At 39.1% G+C, this 24520-nt stretch overlaps 1 protein-coding gene across 1 annotated transcript in view; it reads left to right on the forward strand.

Annotated features, from left to right (window-relative positions):
- CEP126 (centrosomal protein 126) overlaps positions 1-24520 on the forward strand; it is a 47779-nt gene that overhangs the window by 18582 nt on the left and 4677 nt on the right. Inside the window, exons 6-10 of the mRNA XM_084651835.1 lie at positions 12377-14564; positions 17853-18011; positions 19161-19285; positions 21888-21975; positions 22511-22720. Of these exons, the coding sequence (XP_084507961.1) occupies positions 12377-14564; positions 17853-18011; positions 19161-19285; positions 21888-21975; positions 22511-22720 (2770 nt within the window). The remainder of the gene's footprint in view (positions 1-12376; positions 14565-17852; positions 18012-19160; positions 19286-21887; positions 21976-22510; positions 22721-24520) is intronic.

Raw genomic sequence — 24520 nt, forward strand, 5'->3', positions numbered from 1 at the left:
TAGCATATTCACACTTTTTGTGCCAAGGTCAGTAATAAAAAGATCAAATAAGATTGGTCCCAAAACCGATCCCTGAGGAACTCCACTAGTAACTTCCTTCCAGCCTGACAGTTCACCTTTCAGTGTGACCCATTGTAGTCTCCCCTTTAACCAGTTCCTTATCCACCTTTCAATTTTCATATTGATCGCCATCTTTTCCAATTTAGCTAATAATTCCCCATTTGGAACTGTATCAAATGCCTTACTGAAATTGAAGTAAATTAGATCCACTGCATTTCCTTTGTCTAAAAAAATCTGTTTTCTTCTCAAAGAAGATCAAGTTCAGATTCCTAAAATTTTCTTTCTTTCTTACAGGGCAATAAAGTTCCTTATAGCCCTAATATTCAGTGTTTGTTTCCTGTTTTTATCCCTAAAGATGAATATTGTTCCAGAAATAAATCTGCATTTTGCAGTGGTCCATCCACCATTACCCAAGATTATTAACTGTTTGTGCTGAAGTGTTCCAGACCTGGCTGAACTTTTTGGAAAGTTTCTATTATAACAGTTCAGCCATTTCTAAGAATGAGATTGGGGGAAAATACATTGTTTTGCCCACATTAAAAAATTCTTACAGCCATTTAGTTAAGATAAACAAGCACCGCCATGCTTTGTAGCAGGGACTTGAAACTTGGAAAGGAGGTTGCCCAGGTATCAGGGATGTATCTTTTGCAGTCCATATAAAATTTGTCCATGTTATAAGCCTCTAAAAATTGTCAGTTCGCACTTGCTTTGAGGAGACGTGTTAAAATTGGGTAGAAACTCATAAATGTTCCTTTCCACAGAAATCTTTAGTTTGGCAGTTGAATTCGCCAATTATTCCATCTGTAATGAGCATGCCCCAGTGCAGAGGCTGAGCAGGCTTTTCCCTGCAACTGCTCTTTTTGGCAGCCAGAGGACGCTTTAATGCTGAGCACAGTAACTGAGAGTAACTTCTCTCCTGTGCTTTCAGTGCTCATGCTGCTGGGGCCCAATCCAAGCAGTGTGCAAGAGGAGGAAGAAACAGTGACTGGACTGCAGAGGATTGAGTAATGCAGGAGGTGAGGGGAACAGGGAGATTGGGAGCAGGAAAAATAAAGCATAAGGGACAGCAGAAGGGAAAGGGGACAGAACTGGAATTATAGGAGGTTGGAAAGGAGATTGGGGGTGTACAGGAGCAGAGGAGAAAAGACAGCCTGGGCAAAGGGGTCTAAAAACAAATAGAGCACACTCACTTAGAGACCATGAATTGAACCCAAGAGTCCTGAGTGTCTACATTACTCTGCTGGTGGCAAATAGCTGTGAAACCCAGTGGCAAAGTGTGGTCCACAGAGAGGATGATAGCCTACTACTTCAAATGGAAGAGGTCTCTGCTGTGTATGTAATGGTGCATTCCCTAATGACGCAGATAAAATAAAAACTAACCAAAATATAGAAATTTTATTTTAATGTAATCTATTATGTTAAAAGAATGGTAGGTGGCAATTGAAGCACTCAAAAATTAGAAAATACCAGAATTAAGGATTGTGCATATGCATTATGTATGAGAAAGACTTCAATTACATGAATACAAACTGTTTTTTCCACGTGATCCCTGCCTCATTCAGTGCACAGGATGTCTGGGGCTTGGAAATCAATCAAATGTGTACGTAGTGAATGGTCTGCAGGACCCTGCCTCATTCGTTGCAGAAATTGGATGGTGTGTAGTGGATTAGGGCAGAGGATTGCAGGAAAAGTAGGAGTGGCCCCATAGATCAGGAAATTTATGTCACTCTGATTAATTGGATCCTTTCTTTGTCTCTGCCACAGACTTCAATGGGTAAGTTTCTTAAACCGAAATGTTTACAATTGGCCGCTAATTGTGTTTTCCTCATTTTTTCTGGTGCTCCACATGAGATTTTCTGGTGCTCAGAACACTCACAGCTGCAACTGAACTCCATTGGCTCTGTGTTGGAACACACAAAGTGCTATAAAAATGCTAAGTATTCTGAAAAACCAGGCCCAAGGTGTCTCAATTTGGGCACCCAAAATTAGTGGACACTTTTGGTCTTTAACACTCTGTGTCTCAGGGTTGCGAGCTATAAAATTAAGATAATACCATGCCACTCAGAGGTGTTATGAAGATAAATTTATTAATGTTTGTGAAGTAGATATAATTGTGAGAGCATCATAAAAACACCCTTTAGGAAATCAGTAATTTTGCATTCAACTCAGGGTTGGATGGTGTGCATAAAGGCGTGGTCCACACATTGAATGAGGGGAATAGAAAGAAAAACTGAGTAATTAAATCCCCATTTACTGAAGAAGGCAGAAACCTGTAAAAAAATAGTACCTGATCTGTTCTACACATATATAAATTTCATTGTATTAAACATATGGGGAATAATGAAAAAACGTGTTTTGTTTTTATTTCATGATGAGTTAATAAATACAACCTTGAGAAGACCAATCCTGCAGACACTTATGCATGTGGGTAACCTTGCTTGCATCTCTTTGAGTTGACTCATGTGACCATTGACCGCATTAGCAAAGTTTCTCCTGTGTATTTGCAGAATTGAACTATACTTCTTTAAAACTAAAATGTTAAAGGTAATTAATGGAACTCATTGGGAAAATGGAATTCATTTTTGCAGTACCTGTGCATTATTGTGGATGGAGTTGACCTGCATCATCACTTGCATCTTCAGTGCATGTTCTATCATGCTGCCTTGTTCAGACATCTAGACGTGACTGAGATTAAAAAAAGAGAAAAAAAAGAGCATTCCATTCTATACTGTTTGTCAGAGTGTCAAAAAGTTGTATGTTTGCAGTATTGATGTAGCCTTGTTGGTCCCAAGATAGTAGAGAGACACAGTGGGTGAGGTAATAACTTGTATTGGACTAAATATCACATTAATTTTAATTTAATTTATTAATATAACTATTAAAAGATATTTTCTCACCTACCTTGTCTTTCTAAGAAGTTGTATAGTTTCTTGGGCTAATTAGGGAAAACAGGTTCTTAAAAGGACTGTTACGGAGTACATGGAATTTGGATAGAAATCAAGTTTAATTTGGTGGAGAGTTACATTTACATAAATGGCCATTTTTATAGGTTAAAACTAATAGCTAAAATTGAATGTGTTGGTCATATGACAGAATCAGGTGACCTCCACATTAACTTTCCTCTTAGCAAAGTCAATGACGTCAAGTTTTTGTTGGCTCTCATTCAGTCCTGCAATATAGCAACATAATCCAGATTATTTTTCTATTCCAAATGACACTAAAGTAAACTTTATATTAGCTATAACTCTTATTAATCAAAGTAAATATAGCTGCCCAATTAAATTAAAATATAGCTGCCAGTGTATTTCTCAGAGTATTCTTATGTAAGTGAAATTACAATTGCTTCCAAGCACATGTGTTTTCTTGATCTATAGAATGGAACTACACCTTCACTCAAGATCTGGCAATCTGGGTTTGTGGTTTCAAGGGCACCTTACATAGATACAGGGGTCCACTTTAGCAGATACTTATGCGGGTAAGGGCCACAACATAGCAAACCACAAATGAAAGGAATCTGCTTCACCAATTAATTAATATCTAAAAGCACTTTGTTGTGAAGAAGTTAGGGTTGCTGCACATACAACATGCCTGGCACAAACCACAAAAGCAAGGAAATGAGAAGTTAAGACACCTAACAGTACATAACTGTCTACTCTTCCACCCACAAGTACACACCTTACCATTACAACTACCATGAACACAACTTTAACTGTGCACCACCACCCCGTCCCTTTTGCTTTTCTGCACACTCCCATTTACCAGATTATTATTTCCCCAGCACTAATAGTTGTGCTTGCTTGGTGAAGTGGTTGTGTTGGGAGAGAGTAATTTTATAAAGAGATGCATTCAGAAGGATAGTTAAAAGTTAGGAAACATCAGAATTAAGGTTGCCCATCTGTTTGGTTCCTTTGTGCATATGCATTATGATATAGTCTTCAGTTACATGATTGCAAACTTTTTTCCACAGAAGCCCTCCTTCATTCAGTGCACACGATGGATGGAATACTCATCTATTCAATATGTATTTTCATCCTCATCATTCAGTTTGTGGCTTTATGCATTATTTAAAGCACATCATCCAAACCATGCACTGAATACAGAATTATTAATTTGCTTGTGGACTTTACTATGGTGTTCTCATCATAGTATCTTAGTCCTTTACATACATTAATTATTTTTTCTTCATTACACTCCTGTGAGGTGTAATCAGTATTACACATTAGGAACTGAGGCCCAAAGATTAAAATCAGAATTGTCAAAAGTGTTAACTATTTTTGCCCAATTTGAGAAGTCTAGGATGTGATTTTTCTGAGTATTTATTGTTTTTACAGCACTTCTAATGTTCAGGGTAGAGCTTCCATTGAATCTCAGTTGCAGTTGTGTGTACTCCACATTTCTGCAAATCAGACACCAGGTTTCTCACGTTGGGTGCCCAGAAAATGAGGAACACACAGTAGCCATCTCAGAAATTTTTGCTTCATGTGACATAATAATTCTGGCAAAGGTAAGGATGGAATCTAATTGTCCAGGGCAGCATTCAAACACCTTAACTGTAAGACTTTTTGTTCCCTATCTTATTTACCACACATCTTCCAACTTTTGCAACTAATGATGCTGGGGTCCTACAGACAATAACCTCATTCTCTATACACACCTGATTCATTCCCTCCACAGTTCCTCCTGTGCACTGAATGAGGCAGGGATTCTGTTGAAAAAGTAATATGTGATTCTGTTTTTAAATTGTATAGCAGTGGTTCTCAAACTTTTTTTTTTCGTGGACAACTTGAAAATTGTTGAGGGTCTCGGCAGACCACTTAATGATCTTTCCAGATGTTGTTTGTACCATTAGCTAACTATTGCAAAGCACTTTGGATAAAAGTCCTATATTAAAAAAAAGTAATAATGTTTTTTTGTTCTACAAATAAAAGCACATAATTCATATTTTAATATGAGTAGTCTTTACCTTCCCCAAGCTTGGGCTGAGAACGAGTGTGGGGGGGTCTCTCCTTCTCTCCCCTGCCACGGCAGTCCCCGAGCTGGGGCTGGGAAGGAGGAGGGTATCTCCCCTGCCACAGCGGCCACAGAGCTGAGGCTGGGAAGGAGGGCCATCTCTCCCTGGCAGTCGCAGCCCTGGAGCTGGGGAAAGTCGCCTCTTTCTCTTCTACGTGAATGCAGCTCGCAGACCACTACTGGTTTGCAGACCACAGTTTGAGAACCTCTGCTGTATAGTAATGCATACGCACAAGAGAGCCAAATCACGGTTCCAAAGGAACCTTAATTCTGGCTTTTCCTAACTTTTGAGTGCTTGACTTTGCAACATTAACATTTATTTAATGTGATTTCCTAAAATTTTTCCATAATTGAAATAAATAAATGTCTTCATGTGGACCCATATTGTGACTATGGCTCATTAGCAAGGTTGGCTTCTTTAGATCCACAGCATAACCTTCCACCACTTGAGCTAATAGAGAAACTAGTAGAAGTACAATGCCATTATCATCCATATCAGAGGTTCTCAAACCCCACTAATTAGGTGCCTGGACCCTGGAGAAGACACTCATGTAAGGTGAGGTGGTGGCCTTGGGGGAAATAAGAGGTAGATGGGAGGGGGCAATTGGATGAGAAGAGGGGGTGGGGGGAATTTGGGACATGCAGGGCTGAGTGGGCCAGAGAAAGAGGCGACTTTCCCCAGCTCCAGGGCTGCGGCTGCCGGGGAGAGATGGCCCACCTTCCCAGCCCCAGCTTGGGGGCTCCTGCGGCAAGGGAGAGACCCCCACTCCTTCTCAGCCCCAGTGGGGAAGACCCTCTCTCCTTCCCAGCCCCAGCTTGGGGGCTGCCATGGCAGGGGAAAGAGGGCACATCCATCGCATTAGAAAGGTAAGACTACTGATACTAAAATATGAGTTGGGTGCTTTCATTTGTAGAACAAAAAAATGTCTCTTTGTCGTGCTCTCCTCCCACCCATCCACAGATCCTGTCCTGTCTCCTGCTGCTATCCTTTCCCCTCTTTCTACCCAGGTCCTGACTTGGTCTAACTCGTGCTCCTATCCCAAGCTTTTACTCAGTTACGTTGCCCCCCGCATCTGCTTTTAGCCTATCCACTCCACAACTCCTGCCCCTCTGCCTCCCCTCTGGTCTTAAAATATAAAGTTTTATGCAGCCTTAACCGTAGGTGTTACTATATGTGCTACGTGTAATTCCAAAAACCTTTATGAAAGATATTCTCTACCAGATTTTACAGGGTTATAGGATTTTAGAAACATTTCTGTAAGACTTGTATTTATTTCATCTCGTTCTGTAGGACTTTTCCCTAAGGGTTCCTCAAGTAGGGTTCCATCTGAAGTGCATATTTAAGTTACGAAGCTAAATTTAAACATAAATGGATAAATATTAAAATGTTGGATAATATATTGTGCTTCTGGAAATTCACAGCCATTTCCAATAGGAGGTCTTATCCCACAGGGAGAACAAACAGACTACCTTACCTCCTCAGACATCAATAGTTCACATAACTGTGAAAATGGTTATATGTAAATAGCAAATAACATGAGCCACAGAATGACCCCTGGGGACACCAATGGAGTTCAATAGTAACAGCGTCTAAAACTACTGGCAGTAGCCTTTGAAGTGAGATTTAAATTATAGTGGGGCATTGCCTCTGAGACTTGCACTGAATTCCATACACATCACACGCTGTCATGATTAAATATATTCCACAAAGGGTATTAGCAAAGCGAATATAGAAAGCATACTGATAACTGAGATGTAGAAGATGAATTGCTGGGTCTGAGCAAAACCTTTCAAGTCTCTGATCAATTCAGAAGCATCAGGATATCAGTGTTTGTTACTGCTGGGAAAACATCTAGGTTTGGGGTAAAATTTTCAAAAGCACTTAAGTCCCATTAACATTCAATGAGAGTTATGCACCTACCTCACATAGGTGCTTTTTAAAACCCAACCTTTAGTATTTGTTGCCATCCTACTTATATAATCAGTAGTACAAAAATGAGAAAGTGGCTGGAAAGACACTGGATTCTTTCAATTCCAAACCAGACAGAAAAGAATTTAGGATTTGAGTACTGTTAATGAAATTCTCAGTCCCGGAACATACATGATGGGGATTGAATATTTGGTTTCACCTTAGTAGAAATTATTCACAGGAAAATTGCTGTAGTTGAAATCAAACTTTTCCCCAGTGCGAGATGTCTTTTCCAAATATCAAAATAAATATTAAGTCAGTCTCTCTTTTTTTTATATTTGCACATTCTATTTTTGTACTTCTAAGTTGCTTATACGTAGGCTTGGAAGGATTAGATTTTTATTGGTTAATACTAGTAAACTTTGATTTCATCAGACATACACAAACTTACAAAAAATATTTCTACCAATGATAATTGAATTTTGCAGATAGGCAAAGTAAGAAAAATGCTGCTTGAGAACTTGAGTTTGATTTACCAATATTTATTTTGTATATTTTGACATGGTATTGACAACTAGTGTTTCAATGGTTATAAAGCTTTAACTGTTTGAGTCTCACTGTCTACTGTCATTAAATAATTGTCTAATTCCCCCCCCCCCCATATTTTTCTGCAGCTGTGAAAATTTAACTCAAGGAAAATGCTTCAAACAATTAATACTATCCATCAAAATTATTTTTTTTTAAATCCAATTCTCCCAAGCCTACTTGTATAGAAGAAAGAAAAGATGCATTAAGTTATTTTTGGGCAGAAAAAAACCATGATGGTACAAAAAAGGGTTATTACATCCTGCAGATAACTTAACCACAGCAACAGCAAATTAGGGAAGTGACTCAGATAATTCCAAACTAAAAACTATTTAACAAACCTAGAAGACTGAAGGAAACCACTAAGTACTAAATTACTGTGCATTAGGTGTGTCCACTGAGGCAACAGAGCAGTATCAAAAGTAGCAACGGGTGAAGGAGAAATCAGTGAACTTTAAAATCAGAGAGAGAGATCCAAAGCAATGATAAAATCCTGACTTGATGTGCATAGTATGTGTCTGGGATGATGAGATGAATAGGATTAGGCAGAACTATGAAGATTCTGGATAATTCAAATGCAACTAAACTGATATAAGCCAAGTTTACTCTGATATAGTAACAGGTTTCAGAGTAGCAGCTGTGTTAGTCTGTATTCGCAAAAAGAAAAGGATTACTTGTGGCACCTTAGAGACTAACCAATTTATTTGAGCATAAGCTTTCGTGAGCTACAGCTCACTTCATTGGATGCATGCAGTGGAAAATACAGTGGGGAGATTTATATACATAGAGAACATGAACCAATGGGTGTTACCATACACACTGTAATGAGAGTGATCACTTAAGGTGAGCTATTATCAGCGGGGGGGGGGGGGCACGGACTTTTTGTAGTGATAATCAAGGTGGGCCATTTCCAGCAGTTGACAAGAACGTCTGAGGAACAGTGGGGGATGGAGGGGGGAAATAAACAAGGGGAAATAGTTTTACTTTGTGTAATGACAAAGTAAAAGTAAAACTATTTCCCCTTGTTTATTCCCCCCCCCCTCCATCCCCCACTGTTCCTCAGACGTTCTTGTCAACTGCTGGAAATGGCCCACCTTGATTATCACTACAAAAAGTCTGTCCCCCCCCCCCCCCCCGCTGATAATAGCTCACCTTAAGTGATCACTCTCATTACAGTGTGTATGGTAACACCCATTGGTTCATGTTCTCTATGTATATAAATCTCCCCACTGTATTTTCCACTGCATGCATCCAATGAAGTGAGCTGTAGCTCACGAAAGCTTATGCTCAAATAAATTTGCTAGTCTCTAAGGTGCCACAAGTAATCCTTTTCTGATATAGTAGAGTCCACTCAAAGTTCTGCCTCCGTTTAACTAAATAAGTTTAGAAATACACCTTTACTTATCTTTAGGTGGAGACCGGGTATAAATGAGAATAAGAATGAGGTCCTTGATATCTTGTACATTTTTACTAGCTGGAAACACTGCAGCTAATCCCAAAGTGTGGTCTTATGTAGAAAATTTAGAAAGGAATTTTTTCCCCTTCTTTCTTCAGCTGCAAAGCTCAAATAGAGGTTAAAATATAATTTGGCTAAAAGGAAAGGTTAATAAGTAACCATATATTCTGTTTTACTAGAAAGACACCAGCTTGCATAGTCTTAGTTTGAAAATGTTCCCTAAAGGGATCTTTGCCTACACTTGGTTCTTTGTTCTTGTATTTGGTTTCTTTATCTCAGATAATAACTATAATATAAGCCTGCATCTGAACATTTAGTGCAAGATAAGATTTAATTCAACCATAAAAAGTCTTTCAAGATACTTTTGTTTCAAAAGGGCTCTCAAAATTTTTATTTTGCGATTGAAAATCATTGAACAACTTTAAAATATGCAATATTGTAGTTTAACAATAACAATATTAAAATAAATAGCATTCCGCTGGGGAAAGATGTACTTATTTATTAACAGATTTTTTTGTGTGTGGTTTCTTTAATAAGCCTTCAGAAATTCAGCTCTTTCAACATAACTGTTAAAGGAGATATAATTTCTTACCATAGTTAGTCCTGTTTCTTCCAATTTGCAAATGTTTCCCTTTAAAGTTACAAGCCAAAAAAAAAAAAAATAGTGCTTGCACTATTATTCTTAATGTATCTCCTACTATTCTTTTCACCAGAATGTAATTAGGGTTGCCAGGTATCCAGTTTTCGACTGAAACACCCGGTCGAAAATGGACCCTGGTGGCTCTGGTCAGCACCTCTGATCAAGCCGTTAAATGTTCGGTTGGCTGTGCTGCTGGAGCAGCAGAGCTGGCAGGCTCCCCGCCCCGCTCCCAGAAGTGGCCAGCATATCCCTCTGGCTTCTAGGTAGAGGGACGGCTATGGGGGCTCCGCGTTCTGCCCCCACCCCAAGCGCTGGCTCCGCAGGTCCCATTGGTTGGGAACTGCAGTCAGTGGGAGCTGTGGGGACGGCGCCTGTGGGCGGGGACAGTGCACAGAACCCCCTGGTTGCCCCTCCCCCTAGGAGCTGGAGGGACATATTGCTGCTTCTCGGTAGCCACCTGAGGTAAGAGCCACCCAGAGTCTGCACCCCTCACCCCCTTCCACACCACAATCCCCCGATCAAACCCAAACTCTCTCCTGGAGCCTGCACCCCCTCCCACACACTGAGCCCCTCATTTCTGGCCCCACCCTGGAGCCCGCACCTCCAGCCCAGAGCCCGTACTCTCTCCCACACCCCAATCTCCTGCCTCAGCCCAGAGCCCTCTTTCACACTCTGAACCACTCAGTCCCACCCCCCAACCTGGAGCCCTCTTCTACACCCCAAACCTCTCATGCCTGGCCCCACCTCAGAGCCCGCACCTCAACCTGGAACCCTCACCCCCTCCCACACCTCAACCCCCTGTCCCAGCCCAGTGAAAATAAGTGAGTGAGTGAGGGTGGGGGAGAGCAAGCGACAGAGAAAGGAGGGATGGAGTGAGTGGGGGGCGGGGCCTCAGGGAAGGGGCAGGAGGACGGGGAGGAAAAGTGTTCGGTTTTCTGCAATTAGGAAGTTGGCAACCCTAAATTTAATTCATGTTAGATTCTGAAATCAGTTGTCTAGTCTACAGTGTTGAGGCAGGGCATTAAAACTATAACAAAAAGAAGTGGAGAGAAAATAGGAAAATAATTGAAATGCCATTTTTCTTTCATTGTTTGTGTACAGTTTCAGACATACTGCCTTGTGTAATGATACCATTAGATATTATAAATTATGTATGTCCAGGCTGGGGCAGTACTGGAATGAAAGACATCCACCGAACACCTTAGTATTGAAAGAGATGACTTTGATGATTCAGTAGGTGCCACTCCTTCCTCTGAGATAATTACTGTGTTAGTGTCTCACTAAGGTGTTTTGGGGAGGTGAACGGCACTGCACTACTGTATGCTTTTGGATGTGATGTAATTTCCTTCCTCCTGAGAGATAAAAAGAAAGAAATCGAGATGCTATGTATTTCTTTTAAAATGTGTTGTGTTAAGATACTCTTGTGATGAACTTTGTATAAGATCATAGGTGGTTGAGTTGTAACCGCTAGAATTGAGAAAAGATGTCATGACACTTTGCATAAGGATAAGGATATTTATTCCAATATTATGCACAAATTCCAGTCTGAGTTATAGCCATGGCCTCACTCCATCTTCTTTGTGCTGTTCCGGAAGTGTAAAGGGGATGGAAAGGTAGCTTAAGTAACAATTTCCTCATAAATATAGTACAATATACTAAAAGTTAGAAGCTATGCTTTTTTCTGTTATGGTTCCTGATTCACAACCCAATTATCTACCTCTGCAAAGATTGTAAAATTACAGAGGATTAGAAGTGATGAGGGTTTTACCGTCAGATATTTGGTATTAGCAATAAACTTTTAAGATGAATTTAATTGCAAACTGTGAAAAAAATGATTATTGGATTCTCCTGCCCACTAAATGAAGATAGCAAGTATAGCATTCCCTTCATGTAGGGGAACCCTGTACCAGGTGAAAGTTGTCAGGGGCAGCATAGTGCATGGACATGGTGGAGAATCAGGGCTTGAATATTTAAAATAACATGCATCTGTTTTATTAAGTGGACCAATTTGAAAGTTCACATGGGAGCTGCAATTCTCACCATTTATTGACTATAAAATATCTTTAAAAATAAAAATGCCTAATTGTTGTCATTTCACTGCTTAGTCCTGATAGTAACCATCTTGCTGGAAAGTAATGTAATTTGTGGGTCAACAAAATGAGAGCAGTTCAGTGCAAGAGACTAAAAATTTTAAAGCCCCACAACCCCACCGATGTAGATGTCCCTGACCACAGCAGAACTATTGTGATTTCACTGCATGGATGGCAACAGGATTTAGGAAACCTAAATTGTGTTGTCCCTTGAATGCCATAAAGCCCAGATCTCTAGGATGCTCCTTGTGTCTTAGCACCCAGGGAAGTTTTGAGGATTAGGCAGTGGCAATAGATCCATGACTACACCAATGTATTTTTTAATTCTGCTCTTGAAGAACTGATATAAGAACACAGAAATAAAATCCTTGAATTATACATCTGTTTCCTTAGAATGTGATCTCAAAAGTTCATTCTTTTCTTTTGTAATAAATATAATAAATGATATCAATTGATGATGCTGTGAACATAAGAGTGAAAATAACTTCCGTTACTCTACCGAAAGTGTAGTAGTATTTATCTGATTTTAACCTAAGCTTTAATTAATATAAAAGAACAAAACAGTACTAATCAATACAATAGCATATTATGAATGTAAGCAGTCCTGTTTTACTTCTGTGTTTCAGAATTTTCACCAAGAAGTCAACCAAATAACAAATTATGACAGCCCGTCAAGCCTGGACAGCCTTGAGGCAGGAGAACAAAATGAAAATTATACAACACCTAGTGAAATATCTTTGACTACACAGTGGGACGACTCTATACTCTACGATTCACAAAAATCACAGTCTACGAATAAGAGCTTCCTTGATACACCTGAACTAACTTTTTCTAAAAATCAACATGTAAATAATTGGCTGATAAATTTAAATACCCAAAATAGCCAGGCAAACACTCCTTTTCATGACACTTTAGCTAAACAAAATGTTCTAATTCCTGCTGAAAATATACACAATCCAAAACAGAAATCATTTGTTTCTAGTGGAACAGAAAAAAGAACACAGATATGTACTTCCGATAATCAAATAACCTTTGTAAACAGTCCGTATACTTTTATGCAAAATAGGAAAGAGGAAAAAAACAATATGTTGAAAGTTCCATCTTCTGGAATGGTTAGTAGAGAGAGTTCATTAGCCACTGATAGCCTTGTGTTCAAATCCAGCAAACCCTGGGCCACCTCTGATCCTACTCCAAGAGAACGAGTTCCAGATTCTGTACAGGAGCAGAGTTCTGAACTGACCCAACAGAGAAGAACCACCTCATCAGTACAAACCTCAAATCAACCTATGGCAACACCTGTAATCTTACCTCCAAAACCATGGAATTCAACTGGTGTTCACAACAGTACCATCTCAGCTAATCCTTTACAAAAGAGCAAAAATACAAACACAGTGCCATGTACTGATGATCTAAACAATTTGTCAGAAACAAAAGATGAAAACATTAAAAATTTTAATGGTATTAATCAGGGATCATCTTTATTTCAAGACACATCTAATGCTTCCATTTTGTGCAACGCTGATCAAGAAGAGGACAAAAAAGAAGAAAAGGGAAATGTGGCTGAAGCCATGTCACCTTTGTCTAATGCAAAGTTTAATTGTGACTTGTCTGAACATCACAGATACCTGAGAAATAACATGCATGAGCGAAAGGGAGTGAAATTGCCCAAAAGCATTTTAAAGAAAGAATCTAAATATGAAAATTATTGTTTCAAAGCAGTGGTTATGAACCGAAGGATCTGCTTTGGGAATCAAACTGCATCTTCTATCAGAGACAGTTTAGAATTGGCAAAAATAAAAGAGAAAGATGCAGAAAATCAAAAGACTAATAAGAAACTCAGATGGTTTGATGAAATTGACAAAATAGTAGTAGAAGATGATGAAGAGTGTTCAGAAAAGAATACCACAGGAGTATCTCAGGCACAGTTGCAGCCATCTTATGTTCAAAGTAAACTGAATGCTATTAACAGTCATTTAAGAAGTATTCCCGCTTGCACCACAAATTCTATCTGCACAGAAAATCACCAGGATTATCCCTCGATATCCACAAAAATTGTTGCTGCTGGAGGCTCAGAAAGAGACTGTATGCCTCTGCGTTCTTTTGTATCTACAGGTTACCACTTTGCTAAACAAGCTTGGATGGCATCAAAGGGTGATGAAAGTAAACCCCCTGCATATAGTGGTGACTCTAAAATTCAGAAAGGTAATCTGCATAAAGGTAAGACAAAGATAATCAGAAGACCAAGATCTGCCAAAACCCAGTCAGGTTTTACATCTAAGAATAGAAAGGGCACTATAATCCGACCACAGTCTGCTAGTGAAGTTCATAAGGTTATAAAAGCTCAGGGTAAAATCATTGTACCTCATCCACCACCTAAACCTGTACCAGGCAACAAGACTGATCAAAATGTTGCAGACGCTATGTGTCAACCAGTAAATTCTTCCAAACTTCAATCCAACACTACAAATGGTAACTATGTAAATGCAAGGCATCTTTTGCCAGCAGATCAGGTTTTAAATAGAACCACTATAGAAAATAATAAGAGTATTACTTGTAGTTCTGACTTGGTCACCGTGACATTGGCAACCCCACCTTCCTACAATGTATCTCCAAGTGAGCTTTTGGAAAAGACAAATTACACTGTAAATAATATTCAGACAATTGCCCAGCAAGACAGCTTGATAACTGGTACCAAAAGGAAACCTGTATGTGCAGAAAATGGACTACGCCTTGATCGTACACCAACTGATGAAGAAATAAATCTTTTGTGGCAGGGTGTGAATAGTGCCCTAGCTCAAAAGGATTATGCTGCTGGTAAGAACCATTCTTGTTTTTTTCAAAATAGGGAGTTTTAAAATGATAACAGGCTCTTGCATTCAGTTACAAATGCTGTTTTCACCTTTCACACAACAGTTTGAAGAGTTTCTACTTTGGTCATTATCTGTTATCTCCTAGAGGCCCCAGTCAGAGATGGTGGCCCCATTTTCTTGGGTACATTACAAGCATTAAATAAAAAGAAAATCCTTACCCCAAAGACAGGTGGATGAAACAAATACATGTGGGAGGAGGAAGGCAGAGAACAAGTTAACAGTAAAATGAGTAAAAAAGAAAAGGAGTACTTGTGGCACCTTAGAGACTAACCAATTTATTTGAGCATGAGCTTTCGTGAGCTACAGCTCACTTCATCGGATGCATGCAATAAATTGGTTAGTCTCTAAGGTGCCACAAGTACTCCTTTTCTTTCTTGCGAATACAGACTAACACGGCTGTTACTCTGAAACCAGTAAAATGAGTGAGTTTTACATGGTAAACTATAGCTTACCACCTGCCAGCCACTATCAGCTGGCAGGACTCTGTCATCTGGGAAAATGTTTTTTGACAGGATCTCATGAAAGAGCCATAAATCTGCCATGTTTTTAAAGTGACTGCTCTGTAAATATTTGGTATTGCGAAGACTCTAAGTGTCACTAACACAGGGAATGTTTCAAAGAAAGTTGCCCATGTTAATAGAATAAAGAAAGTGGAAGAAATTTCTAACAGCCATATGTCACTGTGCTGGCAAATATTTGTGTCAGAGTGAATTTATAGAAGCTTTACGTGCTTTACAAAAACATTTTCTGGGAACATTACTGTAGAAATAACTATGGGCAAGACAGAGCAAAAGATACACAAGAAAATTTAAAAGACTAAATCATATCTTCCTGCTAATTAACTTTGAAAGCATGTTTCAGACTGATTAATTTATATTTACAAATGCTTTCCAAGTAACCCCTTTGTACTCTAGCCAAGTTCTATGCCTTGGAGCAGTAATGGAATCCTGTGTCCCCACACTGTACCCAGCTGAGCTGCTGTGTGGTTTTCCATCCTTGCACCCTCTTCTAGAGGCAGAGTCCATGACTCCACCAACTCCACTTCATGTACCAGGAGCCACTCTGTGCCTCCTACCATACTGTTGTGACCATCCTAAGGATCACTCAGGCTGGTGCAGAGCCCCCTTCTATTAAAATAAGGAGCTTCCATGTCCCTTATAATTGGGCCTGTCACTTTATTTACAGTACATACTGTGACAGGGTTGGACTGGATGGCTACAGGAGAGTAATAGAAGGCAGATATATTAGCCCCAGGTTAAGTAGGTCCCTTTTCCCTGGGTAAGGTAACCGGGAGGGTTTTTTTTTTCACAGCTAAAGCAAATTTATTTTAAAGTATTAATGGGGAATTTTTGTGACATTTGCTCAATCCTACCAAGGATATACATTCTCATGTGTGTGTATTGTGACAGGGTCGGGCCAGATGGCTACAGGAGAGTAATAGAAGGCAGCTATATTAGCCCCAGGTTAAGTATGTCCCTTTTCCCTGGGTAAGGTAACCGGGAGGGTTCCAGAACAATCAGGAACCTTCTGGAGACAATTAAGACAGACAGGCTGATTAGAACACCTGCAGCCAGTCAAGAAGCTGCTAGAATCAATTAAGGCAGGCTAATCAGGGCACCTGGGTTTAAAAAGGAGCTCACTTCAGTTTGTGGTGTGGGTGTAAGGAGCTGGGAGCAAGAGGTGCTAGGAGCTGACAGTGAGAACACATATTGTTGGAGGACTGAGGAGTACAAGCATTATCAGACACCAGGAGGAAGGTTCTATGGTGAGGATAAAGAAGGTGTTGGGAGGAGGCCATGTGGAAGCAGCCCAGGGAGTTGTAGCTGTCACACAGCTGTTCCAGGAGGCACTCTAGACAGCTGCATTCCACAGGGCCCTGGGCTGGAACCCAGAGTAGAGGGCGGGCCCGGGTTCCCCTGAAACCTCCAAACTCCTGGTCAAACACAGGAGGAGTTGACCTGGACTGTGGGCTCACGAAAACAGCCAAACTGAGGGCTGCCATGAAGCTTCAAGGCGAGCAAATCCGCCAATAAGCGCAAGACCCACCAAGGTAGAGGAGGAACTTTGTCACAGTACACTGTGTGTCTCAAAAACTACTTCTTTGGGGAAGAGCAGAGTGCTTTGAATATATTTTTTGTTAAAGAGGCAGGGAGAGAGAGAGGAGAGTTTGTTTCCCTACCCTTCTGTGTCTTCATACAACTGAGCAGTGTAACTTTTAGAGACAGATTTTAAGCATCACATGCAAATATTTTAAACCTCTTCCCCTGCCCCACTCCCCCAATCATACCTATATACTGGAGGGATAGATGGAGACATTCCCTTTTCTTTGAAAATCAGTGGTGGTATTCTTTCAGTATCTATTCATTATGTCTATTGTATTCTTTAAGTCAGATTATTTAATTAAATACCCAAATTTGGTTTTAGAGACTTATTATTTATGTTACAGTAGTGCCCAAAATGTTCTCAGCACTGTACAAGCATATGAGAAGACACAATCCTTGTCCTAAAGTTCTTTCCAAGAGAGAGCGAATCCTGCACTGTTCTTCTTCAGTGACATATAGTGCTGCAACAATACCCTGAAGTTCAGCAGTGTGTGTGAGCAGCTTAGAAAACAAAAAATATTATTTGCTGCAACATACAACCTACTATATATTAAAGAAAAACAAAATAGGGAGGGCAGTCAGGGAACAAAATGTTAATTTCCGTAAACAAAATGATCAGCTATGAGGGTCTTGTTTTAAATGGAGCTGCAAGCATCAAGTGCTGTATTTACTGACCAAGGCATAGTATTCCCGAAGGGTTTGATCCTGCATAGTGCTAAGCACTCTAGCCCTTATCCAACAAAGCACTAAACATATGCTTAACAGTAAGCACTGGAATGGTACCACTGATGTCAGTGGGACTAACTCACATGCTCAGAGTTAAACACTTGCATACGTGCTTTGCTATATCGGGATAGAGTCCTCAATACCTTGAAGGATCAAGTCCTAACATATTCTGTTACTGTGTTGGGTAAGTCTCACTAAAACTTTATTCCGTAGTCACTTCATAGATCTAAATACATCTTGGCTTACTTACCAATGAAACTAATTTTGGTGCAGATCAAGAAGCTCACTTCTAACTGACTGTTTTTCAGAAATGTATTACTTGATTAATAATTCAGCATTTCAAAATTGTTAATGTTCCTCAGTATATAATGAATACAACTTCATTACATTCAGTTTCCTTTCAGGTGGTTTCCGGCATTACGATGTTCATTACAATAATTCCTGTAGCACTAATTTGCAACCTACTAAAGCTAACATATCCCATGTTACTATTGATAGTGGCAACCTTCTGACCAGTTTTAAATCATCTAGAATGAATGGATTTTTCTCTTCGTCATCAAATGGTAAGAGATCTTATTTGTTAGATATCACTGTAGTAAAAACAACAGAGAAAATGCTGTTAAAAGCACCAAAAGACATTCTTGGGCAAATTTTCAAAACCTTACCAAATTGTACACCCAAAAAATGGTCAAGCACATATATAATTGCACACGCAGAACCCCCATTTTCACATCAAGTAACTGTAAGCACAAAATTAGCATATCATATCTATTTGGGTATACAAGTTCCTGATTTGCACCTGCAAATTCCATGTGTGGATGTATGTTTCCCTCAGGTGTAGGTTAGAGGCTGAGTTTTGAAAATGTATTAAAACACAGAAGAAAACTGAATTAAATTTGCAGTATAGTATCTAGTTTAAGCTTATGTATCGGAAGAAAATTGCTGCAGTGTTTTTTGTTTTAAAAACATTAAAATGAATACAAATATTCATAAATTAGCAAGGCGAAAACAAAGATAGCCAGGAGCTCTAATATGTACAGCAGTGGTAGTAAAATCTCATGGGATGAAACTTAGTCAAATGGGATGAAACTTAATCAAACGGGAGCTGAGACCATGCAGCCCTGAGTAGGAAGCACTGATTACCCTGGATAGTCAGGTCTTAAGGCTGTTTCCTAAATGTTGCCTATCTTATAAAATGGAATTATTGTTTGGCATGTCATTAGACGTTGCTGTATCACAAAGGTAACTCAGAAGTTAGCTAACTATTCAGTTTTCATCAACCTTTACATATTTATAAAGGATCAGTCACTATACACTAGAACCTCAGAGTTACGAACAACAGAATTACAAACTGACCAGTTAAGCACACACCTCATTTGGAACCAGAAGTACACAATCAGGCAGCAGCAGAGACAAAAACAAATACAGTACGGTACTGTGTTAGACTTAAAAAAAAAAAAAAAAGGGGGGGGGGGGGAGGCACAACATTTTTCTTCTGCATAGTGGTTTCAAAGCTGTATTAAGTCAATGTTCAGTTGTAAACTTTTGAAAGAACAACCATAATGTTTTGTTCAGAGTTACGAACAACCTCCATTCCCGAGGTCTTCATAATTTTGAGGTTCTACTGTAATATCAAAGTGCCAATAATCTTTGCACCTCTGTATTTAGCATGCTTTTACATACTGGCTGCTTTTTTGTGTTTCTCATTTTAGGTGCTGTTCCTGTTATAAGACGAAAACAAATTTCCGACAATAGCGAAAATAAACGTAGAGTTCTTTTAGAACAGAGAAGACAAATTATAACCTCTGCAGGAAGGAGACCCGCTCATCATGCACAGGTAAATATCAGTTTCAGGAACATTGAACTGAAAATGTCAGTCAAAGGTTATCACAGAATAATAGTCTCCTACTGCTGTATACTTGTCCAACATTCCTGCAAACATAAAAACAGTTTCTCTGCACATTCTCAATAGTTTTTAATGATTGTCACAATAAAATACTTTATCTACCCTAACAACAAATGTATTATTTTCTTTAGGGGTTTTGTTTCTATAAACCAGTCACCAGAAATACATAGACCAAATGTTACCAAATATCTTTATAGAAGGCATACAGCTGTTATGAGATTCATTAATCAACATTGCTTATTCCAAATATAACTGTTTCCTTTGCATCAAAATGTTTTGTTTTCATCATTTTGTACATATAAAGTATACAGAGCAGAATTAAATATTGCTTTAGCTGTAAAAACTTGTCGTGGTAGCGACATCTTACTGGAATGTGATGTAGTTTAAGGTAATCTGATATGGTTGACATCATGGATGCTGTTACTGGCACTAGCCTACTTGTCATTGATTTCAGAGCTAAATACATTACAAATATGGGCATATAAAAATGCTCAAAGTTTTTATTAGAACTTTTAAATAAAATGTCTAATAGTCACTGGGCTCCTTGTTTTTTAATATTTGTAAAATAAATGAATTAGTGTTTTTAATAAAAACAAAATCAGTCATTAGAGGATTTTACAAAATGCACATTCGGGAGAGATTAATACATTCTAAGACCAGAAGGGACTGTTGTGATTATTTAGTTTGACCTCCTACAAAACACAGGTCGTAGAGCTTCACTGAAATAATTCCTGTATATACTATCAATTAGAAAAAACATCTAATCTTGATTTTAAAATTACTAATGATGACAATAAAGAGACTATAAAAATACCAAACTATGTTAGTACAGGAATTTCTTATTTGTATATAGCACTAATACAACATCTAAGAAGCTTTGTAAATAACTTTCATATGAACACTTTTTGTTGAATATCTGGGAACATATTTTGAATCATAGTAATTTTTCACAACCGTATTCATTCAAAATGAAATTCAGCCTTTAATTCCTATTTAACTCCTGTTTTGAGGGCTTATGTGGGATTTAAGGTTTCGTGCTGGTCCTTTGCACAATGGTGAATTTTACCATCATTGCCAGCAACTATTAATGCAATAGCGTAAATCAAAGAGATCCAGTGAAAATGGTTAGAGGTATGGAAAAATTTACATATGAGATACTACAAAGACTGTGCTTATTTAGCCTTAAATAGAGAAGAGTTTGAAGGAATATAAAAGGGTATCTGTCAAGGACTTTTGAACCCTCAGTGTTCCAACTGAAATTTCTATTAAATCTACTGTCATAAATATAAAGGGAAGGGTAAACCCCTTTAAAATCCCTCCTGGCCAGAGGAAAACTCCTCTCACTGGTAAAGAGCTAAGAAGCTAAAGGTAACCTCGCTGGCACCTGACCAAAATGACCAATGAGGAGACAAGATACTTTCGAAAGCTGGGAGGAGGGAGAGAAACAAAGGGTCTCTGTCTGTCTATATGCTGCTTTTGTTGGGGATAGACCAGGAATGGAGTCTTAGAACTTTTAGTAAGTAATCTAGCTAGGTACATGTTAGATTATGATTTCTTTAAATGGCTGAGAAAAGAATTGTGCTGAATAGAATAACTATTTCTGTCTGTGTATCTTTTTTGTAACTGAAGGTTTTGCCTAGAGGGATTCTCTATGTTTTGAATCTAATTACCCTGTAAGGTATCTACCATCCTGATTTTACAGAGGGGATTTCTTTACTTCTATTTACTCCTATTTCTATTAAAAGTCTTCTTGTAAGAAAACTGAATGCTTTTTCATTGTTCTCAGATCCAAGGGTTTGGGTCTGTGGTCACCTATGCAAATGTTGGCTTTTTATCCAACATTTCCCAGGAAAGGGGGTGGGGGTGCAAGTGTTGGGAGGATTGTTCATTGCTCTTAAGATCCAAGGGTCTGGGTCTGTAGTCATCTAAGCAAATTGGTGAGGGTTTTTACCAAACCTTGTCCAGGAAGTGGGGTACAAGGTTTTGGGAAGTATTTTGGGGGGAAAGACGTTTCCAAACAGCTCTTCCCCAGTAACCAGTATTTGTTTGGTGGTGGTAGCGGCCAATCCAAGGACAAAGGGGTGGAATATTTTGTACCTTGGGGAAGTTTTGACCTAAGCTGGTAAAGATAAGCTTAGGAAGTTTTCATGCAGGTCCCCACATCTGTACCCTAGCGTTCAGAGTGGGGGAGGAACCTTGACATCTACTAAAAGTGTAAAACAAAAGTCAACCAGAATGCCTCTAAGGTCTCTTGCTATTGTGGATCCTCTCCACACTTCTCCAGTGCAGGCTGTTGCTTAGCAATCACAATATAGACAAAGATGTACATAGACATTTTTGTGTGCTTTAAAAAAGCTTTATTAATTGCTCATATTTTTCAAAATACAGTAGCTTTTGAACTTGAAAACACACAGCCTGTAAACTTCAGTAACATAAACTATCTTATTTAACTAAAACATTAAAAAGCTCCAGAAATGTTAAGATTTTAAATAATATTTAAAAATTATTCTGATAAAGTGATCAATTTTTACAGAATACAATACATACTGTCCAGCTAAGTCCATTTCAATGTGCATTTGAGCCAGTGCAAACTGTGAGTGGCATCCCTAATTCTGATGAAGGTATAGTAGTTCATTTCAGTTCCATTCTTTGTTATAGATAAAATAGTTGCACTATACATCAGCTGTTGCCTTGTAGCATCAATGATTCTGAATCAGAAAATATGGTCTGTTGGCTGGAAGTAAAGATTTTTCCACTAAAAGTTAATACAGCACAGCACAGTATCACTGAAATCTGAGTGGTGGTTTAGAAGAGCATCACTGGGAAAAAAAAAAGTCTCTATTCCTCTAGTGTTGCGTTTTATTTAAGTGTATGACAGCTACATGTACAGGCACAGTATGTCACCATTAGCTGGACGTAAAGCTGGCAGGACTGGCTCCTCCACCAGCTCTCTTCCTCTGCCCCACAGTAAGAGCACAGGCAACCTTAATTCTGGCATTTCTTAACATTTGAATGCATGACTTTGTGACATTAATATTGTTTTAATGTGGATTTTTGTGTGCAGTATATCCATGAAAATGAGCAATAGGTCTAGATGTTATAAAATATTCTAATTTGAAAAAGTTCAGACTGTGACCAGCTCTGTAAAATCTTTAGTTTCAGAAAGCACTGCCCAGTTTTTGCTGGCAGAAAATCTAGCAGGTACCTCAGTTACAGAAGGTGAAATCCTGGCTGCTATGGAAACAGTGCAACCACCTGGACAAACCATGGTGCTTACCAAGGCCCAGCAACGAGGCATGAGTGCACTGTCACTAGAAGAACAGAAGATTCTTCAGTCACTTGATCGTCTCAATCAAAGGTTGCAGAGTAAGTACAATGTATAGTATTAACATAGTAATAAATTTTAAAGAATCGTTTGAGTGACATATATAAGCATAGACATATATGTGGCAATAAAGACCTATAGGTGCATCTGCTCCGTCCTGTTGCATTTTGCTGTTTAGTAAACTTACCAAAAAGTACAAAACCCTTACTCAGGCAAAACTAATTTAAAACAATGGGAGTTTTGCCTGAGTGAAAACGAAGTAAGATTTTTGGATTTGTCCCTGTATTTTTTTTTTTTAATCCGTTAAACTTGTGTATGCTCACTGGTCCCACATGAGATGTTAGCCTGAATGACATCTCAATACAACTTCTGAAAAGGAGTTCAGATTTCCCCTTTCCCATAGGAGTGGCAGAAGCAGAGAAGAGGAACCTTGCACCCACTGGGAATCTGCTTAGCTGTAACACAGAGTCACTGATCCCAGAAAAACAGCAGTTCCGACTTCTCTATTTTAAGAGGTAGTTTTGGTATGATGTCCTCTGGATTAGGCAGAAGGAGATATTAAATGAGAAACACTGAAAAATGGAAAAGAAGGTACTCTATGAACTGTAGAGGAAAAAGAGAGAGACACACGCACATAGAGGCAGATCGGAAAGGGACAGGAGATAGTAAAACTAAAGAAGGTAGCAAAGCAACAGACAGAAGATAATTAAAATGGAGAAAAAGTTAAGAAAACTAGAAAGTAAAAAGGAAAGTCCAACAAGGAATATTAAGGGAACAATGAAAGAAATGTAAAAGTAATGACTGCAAACCATACAATTACAAAAACTAAAGTAAAACATTGCTAGTGTGCAATTAACTACTGCACATTGTATTCCAAATTTATCAGACACCATGGGCTCGATTCCCCTTTTATCCAAGCTCCACTAGGTGCAACAAGGGGGGTGGCCATCAGATCTGGCTCCCTAATTCTGAGTCTACCCACACTGGTGGTAGGTAAAGTAGCAGACAGGTCCCGGCACCATCCACAGTATGTCCTTTTCCTCCCCTGATGGACCCCTACAATAGAGGCAGGGGAGGGTGGCTGGTGCAGAAGTCGACTCTGCCAGCTTTATCTCAGTAAGAAGTTCATCTCCACAAGAGGAATTATCCCAAGAAAATTTACAGCCAGAATCCAGCCACTTTGCAGTATGGGTACGAGCATCCATCACCAGCTGACATTTCCAAGTGGTCTTAGCTCCAAGTGATGTAATGCTATATAGAATGTATTGCAAAGTAATCCAGTGTGGAGGTGTCAAAGACATGGATCACTATGTCAAAGTCCATATCTGAAAGAAAAGGTGGCAACTTTCTGGCCAGGTATAGCTGGTGTCAGGGTTCCCTCCCCACTCTGAACTTTGGGGTACAGATGTGGGGACCTGCATGAAAGACCTCCTAAGCTTATATTTTACCAGCTTAGATTAAAAAATTCCCCAAGGCACAAATTCCTTTCCTTGTCCTTGGACAGTATTGCTGCCACCACCAAGTGATTCACACAAAAATTCAGGAAAGGGTCACTTGGAGTCCCTATTCCCCCAAAATATCCCCCCAAGTCCCTTCATCCCCTTCCCTGGGGAGGCTTGAGAATAATATACTAACTAATTGGTTACAATATGAGCACAGACCAAACCCTTTGGTTTTTAGGACCCTGAAAATTAATCAGGTTCTTAAAAGAAGAATTTTATTTATAAAAAAAAAAGTAAGAGAATCACACCTGCTATATCAGGATGGAGGGTAACTTTATAGGGTAAATAAAAAGATTTAAAACACAGAGGATTCCCCTCTGACTCTGCTTCCCAGTTACA

The sequence above is a fragment of the Lepidochelys olivacea genome (assembly GCF_965140295.1).
Source record: "Lepidochelys olivacea isolate rLepOli2 genome assembly, chromosome: 1".
Lineage (NCBI taxonomy): Eukaryota > Metazoa > Chordata > Testudines > Cheloniidae > Lepidochelys > Lepidochelys olivacea.